We start from the raw sequence: 9,641 nt of genomic DNA, 5'->3' as shown, positions 1-9,641 counted from the left end.
AGGGACCGTAGGGGCTGCAGCCCAGGGCTTCCTTTAATCTAAATGGGAGGCCCCCACACCCATGGGAGCAGTTCCAGCTACAGGCTAGGCCAACCTGGCTCGGAAGAGCCTTGCTGGGACCCCTGGTTGGTGACTTGAGCAGAAGGCCATTAGCGGTATGGCCGGAAAGACCCCCGGACTTGTGGGGAGAGGAGGTAGCTCGACCTGAGGTCTTCCCCTAATTCCTCCAGTCCAGAATGGAGAAGCAGAGGGGCAGAGAGAGAGGTCTGGGGAGGCAGAGGTCTCTGAGCCCACAGTAGAGGCATGTCCTCCAGCTTCTTTCCATCACTCTTGGACCTGGCTGGCAAGGTCTCCAACCAGGCTGAAATTTGCCCACATGTCAGAAATGGCTTTTCCCAGATCCCTTCCTACCCTGCTTATTTTGCTGCTCTTGCCAGGCTGGCAGGGACCCCCAGAGCAGGGGAGTGGGGGTAGAGGATTTCTGCCCACTCCCCCACCAGTCCTCTCCTGCTGTGACCCCAAAAAGGCCCTGGACGCTGTGGCCAGATTCAATGTGGAGTAGTCTTCCCCTGCATCCCGTCTTTCTCCCAGAGAGAAGGAGGAAGTTCACGTGTATGGGCCCTTAGCACAGGGGCTGACTCTGCATAGATGTATATATATATATATATATATATATATATATATATATATATATATATATATATATATATATGTATACACACACGGTGACTTGTGTACATCTATGCAGAGTCAGCATATATATATATGCAGTTTACCCCAGCTAGTCACACATGCACAGAACAGATTTGCAGCTAGAAAGGTAAAGAACTGGGGTTGCTTATCTCTGGGCTGAAGCCAAGATGCTGGCATTTGTACCAATGTGTGACAGTGTGTGGGAGAAGGTAGAGGTGAGTATTGTGACCATAATAATGGCATTTATTAAGCACTTACTATATGCAAAGCACTGTTCTAAGTGTTGGGGAGTTTACAAGGTGATCAGGTTGTCCCACGTGGGGCTCACAGTCTTAATCCCCATTTTTACAGATGAGGTCACTGAGGCACAGAGAAGTTAAGTGACTTGCCCAAAGTCACACACAGCTGACAAGTGGTGGAGTCGGGATTTGAACCCATGACCTCCGACTCCAAAGACTGTGCTCTTTCCACTGAGTCATGCTGCTTCCCCATGTGGGTTGTGTGCCTGATTGTGCTTGAGCACAGAAGTTGTGTGTCCAGGCTCTGGCCAGCAATCCCCCAAGAGCCAGGCCAGTGTGACATGGGAAGGGGGAAGGAATGGATCTTCTCTATTGAGGAGGGGAGGACCATGCCTGCCCCCCCACAACCAAACCAAACCCTTCCACTCCTCTCTTGGCTGGCAACTCTCCTCCCTCCCTGTAGCAGGGTCATTACACTGAGGCATGCACACCGGACCTGAAAATGGCTCTGACCCATCAGACTTAAATTTAAACCTTAAAACACACACAAAAATAACCCTTTGTCTAAGAGTGGTCCAGTTGAGGAGCCCCGTCTCCCTCCCTCCCTCATTCATTCATTCATTCATTCATTCAATCGTATTTATTGAGCGCTTACTGTGTGCAGAGCACTACTAGGCGCTTGGGAAGTACAAATCGGCATTATATAGAGACGGTCCCTACCCAACAATGGGCTCACAGTTTAGAAGGGGGAGACAGACAAAAAACAAAACAAGTAGATGTCAGTGCCATCAGAATAAATAGAATTATAGCTATATACAAATTCTAGACTGTGAGCTGCTGTTGGGTAGGGACCGTCTCTATATGTTGCCAACTTGTACTTCCCAAGCGCTTAGTACAGTGCTCTGCACACAGTAAGCGCTCAATAAATATGAATGAATGAATCATCAATAAAATAGAGTAATAAATATGTACAAATATACCCAAGTGTTGTGGGGAGGGGAAGGGGGAAGGACAGAGGGAGGGGAGCAATGGGGAAGGGAGGAGGAGAGGAAAAAGGGGGGCTCAGTCTGGGAAGGCCTCCTGGAGGAGGTGAGCTCTCAGTGGGGCTTTGAAGGGAGGAAGGGAGCTAGTTTGGCGGATGTGTGGAAGGAGGGCATTCCAGGCCAGAGGTAGGACGTGGGCCAGGGGTCGACGGTGGGACAGGCGAGAACGAGGCCCAGTGAGGAGGTTAGCACCAGAGGAGCGGAGTGTGCGGGCTGGGCTGGAGAAGGAGAGAAGGGAGGTGAGGTAGGAGGGGGCGAGGGGATGGAGAGCTTTGAAGCCGAGAGTGAGGAGTTTTTGCTTGATTCGAAGGTTGATAGGCAACCACTAGAGATTTTTGAGGAGGGCTGTGACACACCCAGAGCGTTTCTGTAGAAAGATAATCCGGGCAGCAGGGTGAAGTATAGACTGAAGCGGAGAGAGACAGGAGGATGGGAGATCAGAAAGGAGGCTGATGCAGTAATCCAGTCGGGATAGGATGAGAGATTGAACCAGCAAGGTAGCGGTTTGGATGGAGAGGAAAGGGCGAGGAAAGGACTCCTGTCCGCTACTCCTGTCCCACCTCCCTACCTCCCCTGCCTCCGAGCTCTGGCCTCCAAGGGGCAGAGCTGGAACAGCTGGTGAGGCAGGGTTGACCTGCTACAGGGTTTGGGAAGGGGAAGAGCAGATTCTGCCATGACCCCCAGTCCCCGGTGTGTGTGTTGGAGGGGCGGCGGGGGGTGTTTCTCTTTCTCTCCCTCTTTGCAGCTACTATCCATCTTATCTTTGGGTCTTGCTCTCCTCATACCTTGTTTGATTCCTTCCCACTCCCTTCACCCCACCCCCAAGTCTCTCATTTAATTCTGTCCTTTCCTCCAAGCGCTCATCTTCCTGCTCGTTCACCTCTGCTCTCCGTGTCCGTGGCTGCCTCCATCATCCCTTCCCCTCGCCTGAGAGGACAGGCAGTCTTGTCTCAGCGGGAATGGGGCCTCCCTTGGCAGAACACAGTCCAGGAGGGGCAGGACCGACCTGAACAGGGAACAAAGCACAGGCCCTGCAGCCCGTGAGGTGGGCGTCCACCAGACAAGCTGGAGCCCGGTGTCAATGGAGGCATTCTCTCCCTGGCCTCTCTTTCAAGTTGCCCTCTGGGGCTGCTTCTGCCTGAGCTCAGGTAGCAACCCGCCCTCCCTCAGCACTGCGTAGCTCCCCCTACTCTATTTATTTTATAGTATTTGTAAAGTGCCTGCAGAGAAGCAGCGTGGCTCAGTGGAAAGAGCGTGGGCTTTGGAGTCAGAGGTCACAGGTTCAAATCCTGGCTCCGCCAATTGTCAGCTGTGTGACTTTGGGCAAGTCACTTGACTTCTCTGGGCCTCAGTTACCTCATCAGGAAAATGGGGATGAAGACCGTGAGCCCCCCGTGGGACAACCTGATCACCTTGTAACCTCCCCAGCGCTTAGAACAGTGCTTTGCACATAGTAAGCGCTTAATAAACACCATCATTATTATTATTATTATGTGCCAGGCATCATGCTAAGCACTGGGGTAGATACAAGCTCATCAGCTTGGACACAGTGCATGGCCCACATGAGGCTCACAGTCTTAATTCCCATTTTGCAGGAGAGGGATCTGAGGCACAGAGAAGTCTTCTAGACTGTGAGCCCACTGTTGGGTAGGGACCGTCTCTATATGTTGCCAACTTGTACTTCCCAAGCGCTTAGTACAGTGCTCTGCACACAGTAAGCGCTCAATAAATACGATTGAATGAACGAATGAATGAGTTGGCCCAAGGTCACATAGCAGACAAGTGGCAGAGTCAGCAGTAGAAACCAGGCCCTCCTGACTCTCAGGCCCGGGCTCTAGCCACTAGACCACGCTGCTTCTCTACTCGCCCATCTTCCTCCCTCAATGCTGGCCTCGGACCAGCTCTATTAGACACCTGGCAACAGTCAGACTGAAGTAAAATTCATTCATCCATTCAATCGTATCTACTGAGCGCTTACCGTGTGCAGAGCACTGTACTATGTGCTTGGGAAGTACAAATCGGCGACATATAGAGACGGTCCCGACCTAACAATGGGCTCACAGTCTAGAAGGGGGGACACCCTAAAAGGTGTCCCCTAAAGAACACCTTCTAAAAGGCAGTCCCCTTGCCCTGGGGGAGCTTACAATCTGCTGAAGGACATAGGACACACACATGGATGAATAGAACAGTGCTTTGCACGTAGTAAGCGCTTAACAAATGCCATCATCATTATTATTATGATGATGAATAAACAAAAGTTAACAGTGGGCAGAATAGGTGAGCAAGCCAAGCACCCATCACTATGCAGAAACCAGGACTGTAATGGCTAATGGGAAGGCAGGCCTGGGAGAAGGGGGATTAATTAGAAATGGCCTAGAAGGGGGATTAAAGAAATGGTCACCAAGGAGGTGACTTTCTTTAGGTGGACTTCGGTGAGGAGAGGCAGGTTTGGCCAAATCGAACGGGGAGGAATTTAAGGCCGAGAGAAGGGCACAAGTGATGGGTTGGAGGCGGGAAACTCAAGAGTCAGTAATAGGAGGTTTGCTTGGGAGGAAGAAGCGTGGCTTAGTGGAAAGACAGGGACTGTGTCCAACCCGCTTTGCTTGTGTCCACCCCAGCGCTTAGTACCATGCCTGGCACATAGTAAGTGCTTAACAAATACCATAATTAAATGCCACAATTATTTTCTGGGCAAGATCCTTGCCCCATCCTGCCGCCTAGCCCTACCCTCCGGCTGCTCCCCAAAATGGCTTTGTCCCCCGCCAGCCCCAGCAGAACCAATTGGTGCCCGGTTCTCTCCGGAAGAGTGGAAGTGAGAAGGGAAGCCAGAAGTGGAGGGCTAGGGTGTGAGGAGGAGGAGGGGGGTGATTAGGGAGGCACACCTACTGGAGACAGAAGAGAACAAAGAGATCCAAGGTCGCAGACCAGTGGTCCCAGTTTGCAGCTCCACGTCTCCCTCCCGGCCTCTGCCTTGGAGGGTCCTGGCCCCCTCCCTCCTGTCCCCTCTGGCCTCTGGGACTAAATCATCCAGTTCCTGAAGCCTGACTCCTCCTCCCCCGAAACATGGACGCAGGGGAATACCCAGCCCTCTTGGGACCATTGGTCTGTGCTAGGGCGGAGCCTTGCGTGTCACTGATTACGGGGGTCTTAAGCCCGCAGAACACCAAACCCGCTAGCATTCCCCTTCGGAGCCAGGTGAGTGAGGCGGCCCTCTCATCTGCTTGCCCCCCACTTTCCACTTGGGTGGTCTGAGCCCGGGCATTTTGTCCCCCTGCACCCTGGTCCCAGTCCCAAGAGGGAGATGGGGGAGGGGGGGGTGGGGGCTGGGGTGGCACACTGGATATTATTATTATTGTTATTATTATTATCCTCATCATCCACCAGCTCCTGTCTTGCCCCCTTGCCCAGGGCACACCCTTCCAGTATGACGAAGGCCATCTTCCTCCTCCACCTTCTCCTCCTCTTCCTCCCCGTCCTCCGGCTGATGGCACAAGAGTGTGCTAAGTGCACCATAGACTCAATCGTGGACCTGAAGATCCAAATGGCTTTGGAGCAGCATGGTACCAGTTCAGAAACATGAGTCCCCCCGAATCCTCACCCAGCCCCGACTCCCCAGGAGCACAGAGAACCATGGGGTGGCAGGGGAAGAGAGACTTTAGGGTTCATCCCTGACTGGGGACCCCTCCCCTCCTTCCCGCCCTCTCTCCCCTGCTCCCTCTTCTCCTTTCAGTGTCTGCAGCCCTGAAGAAGTCGCAATTCCTCTGTACCAGTGTCACCGACCGAGGAAACCTGGCCTCTTGTCCCCTTGGTGAGCTGAGGGGGTGGGTCTTACCTGGGGTGTGCGGAGGAGAAGGGAGCAAACCATCTCAGCTCCTTTCCTGCTTTGCCCCTTAACCTCATCCTGGCCACACTCCCTCCCTCCCTTTTGCCTTTCTTCCTGGGGCCCGGGCCGACAGAAGCTTCCCCATGGCTCCTGCTTCAGCTCGGTCTGCCGACATTCAGATCTGCTCTCTCCTGAGGGTCAGGGCCAGCGTTCAGAGCTGGAGGGGTTCCCAGTCCTACCCCTGCCCCCACCCCTGACTGGTCCCTGCTTCTCTCTTTCTCTCTCTCTCTCTCTCTCCTCTCTCTCTCTCTCTCTCTCTCTCTCTCTCTCTCTCTCTCTCTGTGCCTCCTCTCCCTCTCTCCTTCCCAGGTTACATGGCCACAGGCTGCTCATGTGGCTTTGCCTGTGGGTCTTGGGACATCCGCTCAGACATCACATGCCACTGTCAGTGTGCCAACATAGACTGGACCTCGGCCCGCTGCTGCCACTTGACCTTCTGACCCCATGGGGGGATGTGTATCCTGGCCCAGATCTGACCCCAACCGCCGCGCCCTTCCCGCACTGGCTGCTGGCACCCAGTCTTGCCTGGTCTTCTAGACTGTGAGCCCACTGTTGGGTAGGGACCGTCTCTGTATGTTGCCAACTTGTACTTCCCAAGCGCTTAGTACAGTGCTCTGCACACAGTAAGCGCGCAGTAAATACGATTGAATGAATGAATGGTCTAGATAAATGGAGAGTTCTACAACAGCCTCTGTCTCTGCTCTTTTTGACTCTGTGCTCTGCTCTCCCCTTCTTCTCAGTCCATCAATCAGTGGTATTTATTGAGTGCTACTGTGTGTAGGGCACTGTACTAAGCGCTTGGGAGAGGACAGTACAGTAGAGTCAGTGGACGTGATCCCTCCCACAAGGTGTTTACCGTCCAGGCAGGGAGACCTTAAAATAAATTATAGAGCAGGGAAGCAGCAGAGTATAAGGATATGGGCATCGGTGCTCCGGGACTGGGGATAGGGTGAGTGTCAAAGGGAGGGGAATTGAGAGGTTAGTCAGAGAAGGCTTCTTGGAGGAGATTTAGTTTGAGTCGGACTTTGGCAAGGTGGTGGTCTGTCAGGTATGAAGCAGCATGGCATAGTGGCTAGAGCACGGGCCTGGGTTCTACTCCCAGCTCCGCCACTTGTCTGCTGTGTGACCCTGGGCAAGTCACTTCACTTCTCTGTGCCTCCGTTACCTCATCTGAAAAATGGGGATCGAGAATGTGAGCCCGACGTGGGACAGGGACTGTGTCTAACCCAATTTACTTAGTACAGTGCCTGGCACATAATAAGCACCTAACAAATACCACCATTTTTATTATTATTATGAAGGGGGAGGTGAGTGAGGGGTCAGGAGTGAGACAAGTGAGATTGGGGTGATAATAATAATAATAATAATCATGGCATTTATTAAGCAGTTACTATGTGCAAAGCACTGTTCTAAGTGCTGGGGAGGTTACAAGGTGAACAGATTGTCCCCCGGGGGGCTCACAGTCTTAATCCCCATTTTACAGATGAGGTAACTGAGGCCCAGAGAAGTTAAGTGACTTGCCCAAAGTCACCCAGCTGACAATTGGCAGAGCCGGGATTTGAACCCATGACCTCTGACTCCAAAGCTCATGCTCTACCCACTGAGCCACGCTGCTTCTCAGAACAGGGTACAGAGTAGGATGGAGTTAGAGGAGTGAAGTGCACGGATCAGGTTGTAGAGGGAGATCAGTGAGGCGAGGTAGGAGGGGGCTAGCTGATTGAGTGCCTTTAAATTGATGGTGAGGAGTTTCTGTTTGATGCAGAGTTGAACGGGCAACCACCGGAGGTTCTTGAGTGAGGAGATGTGGACTGAACGTTTCTGGAGAAGAATGATCCGGGCAGCACAGAGTGTAGTAAGGACTGGAGTGGGGAGAGACAGGAGACGGGGAGGTCAGCGAGGAGGCTGGTTCAACAGCTGAGGCGGGTTAGGATTAGTGCTCGGATCTGTGTGGTAGCGGTTTGGATGGAGAGGATTCTAGAGACGTTGTGAAAGTAAAAAGCAACAGTGGTACGTAGTCACCTTCTGGGTGGCTCCTCGTATCCTGCCACTTGGGCCCTGCTCTGCCCCAGGTTATGCCCTCCTAGCCCGGGGCCCCTGATGGAAAGCCACGGCACCGGGGGAGAGGGACAGAGAGCTCCCAGAGACCCAGATCTTCAAGTCACAGATCCTCTTGCCGAAAGCCGCTGCTCATGAGAGGATGAGATGGTGGTAGGAGAGGAGTAAGGGGCAGGGAGCAGTGCCAAGATCAGTTCCCAGACATCCCAGCTTCCTTCTCTGGAATCCAGCCTTCCCCTCCCTCCGCGCCTCCCCCTTCTCCCCACCAAGGGCCACCGCTGGCCCCTCCTCTGGTCCTGGCTGGTCCGAGATGAAACGGTGGTGGTGGGTGGAAGGCTACAAACTGCCGTGTGCCTTGGTAATGCCCGGCCACCCCAGGGCTCCTGCAGTTTCCACCTCAAGACCATCTCTGGCTTCCCGGTTAAGTGCAATCCAGTGAGAGTGGCCAGCAGCCAAGGGATTAGACAGATCTCCAACTGTGCCAAGTGCCAGTTCGGATCACTTTATGTCTAGCCTGTTCCTGCCTCTTCCTCCCTCCTAATCCCCAGGAATTTGGTATTTCCTGGCCTGGGCAGGGGCATAAACCGGTAAACCCAGCACAGTAAGGCGAAGGGTTATTTGAAGAAAAGATCACAGGAAGGAAATGAGGGAACCGGTACTGAAAACATATCTATAAGCGCCAAGACTGACGGGTGAAAAGGAGCCTGGTGGGGGGACAGGTGAACCCAGAGGAAAAGCTGGATCTGAAAGCAAGCCTGGGAGTCGGATGACCTGGGTTTCAATTCCAGCTCCGCCACTTGTCTGCTGTGTGACCTGGGGTAAACGCTTAACTTCCTTGTGCCTCTCAGTTACTTTGTCTACAGAACCGGGATTCAATACCTCTTCTCCCTCCTACTTAGACTATGAGCCCCATGTGGGACCTAATGATCTTGTATCTACCCCAGAGCTTAGTACAGGGCTTGCTTGGCACATAGTAAGCATTTAACCAATACCACAATTTTTACTATTATTGTTGTGCACCGGGGTGGACCAACTTTTAGAGACAAAGACTGTCCTTCCCCTCTCATCTCCATCATCATCCCTCCTAGGTGCTGGAGAACATACAATACATGTAAAAGACCTTCATTCATTCATTCAATCGTATTTACCGAGCGCTTACTGTGTGCATGGCCCTTGCTCTCCAGGAATTTACAACCTAATGGGGAACATGAGGCAGGTCAATATTGAAACAACGGTAAGGAATTAGATGAAAGAGCAGAGTGGCCTACTGGATAGAGCACGGGCCTGGGTTCTAATCCCTGCTCAGCCACTCATCTGCTGGGTGACCTTGGGCAAATCACTTTACTTCTCTGTGCCTCAATTCTCTTATCTGTAAAATGGGGATTAAGACTGTGAGCCCCACGTGGGACATGGATTACGTCCAACCTGACTAGCTTGCTGGCACATAGTAAGTGTTTAACAAATGCCACAGTTATTATTGTGACTATTATATTGTCTTCTGGGTGGCTCCTCAGGCCCTGGGCCATCCTCCAACTGAATCACCCACCCAGAGGACTCTGCCACCTGAGCTCTGGCCTACCCCCGTTTGTACCGGCTTAGCGCGGGCCCCCTCATTGGAGATTGGAAGAGCCAGAAACTTTTCCCACTAGTGAAACTTAGAGAAGCAGTGGGGTCTATTGGAAAGAGCCCAAGTCTGGGAGTCAAAGGACCTGGATTCTTATCCCAGCT

The 9,641-nt window shown here is 52.7% G+C and overlaps 1 protein-coding gene across 1 annotated transcript; it reads left to right on the top strand.

Moving 5' to 3' along the window:
* Positions 1–5,137: 5,137 nt before the first annotated feature.
* Positions 5,138–6,447, top strand: LOC119919797 (resistin-like). Its single transcript, XM_038740498.1, has 4 exons — positions 5,138–5,170; positions 5,360–5,535; positions 5,706–5,783; positions 6,168–6,447. Exons 2-4 carry the CDS (start codon positions 5,400–5,402, stop codon positions 6,296–6,298), a joined length of 345 nt encoding a protein of 114 aa, XP_038596426.1. The 5' UTR covers positions 5,138–5,170; positions 5,360–5,399; the 3' UTR covers positions 6,299–6,447.
* Positions 6,448–9,641: the final 3,194 nt, after the last annotated feature.

Source organism: Tachyglossus aculeatus, chromosome X1 (genome assembly GCF_015852505.1).
Source record: "Tachyglossus aculeatus isolate mTacAcu1 chromosome X1, mTacAcu1.pri, whole genome shotgun sequence".
Classification (NCBI taxonomy): domain Eukaryota; kingdom Metazoa; phylum Chordata; class Mammalia; order Monotremata; family Tachyglossidae; genus Tachyglossus; species Tachyglossus aculeatus.
Note: the sequence above shows the minus strand (reverse complement) of the source record. Positions and strands in the feature narration are given on the sequence as shown.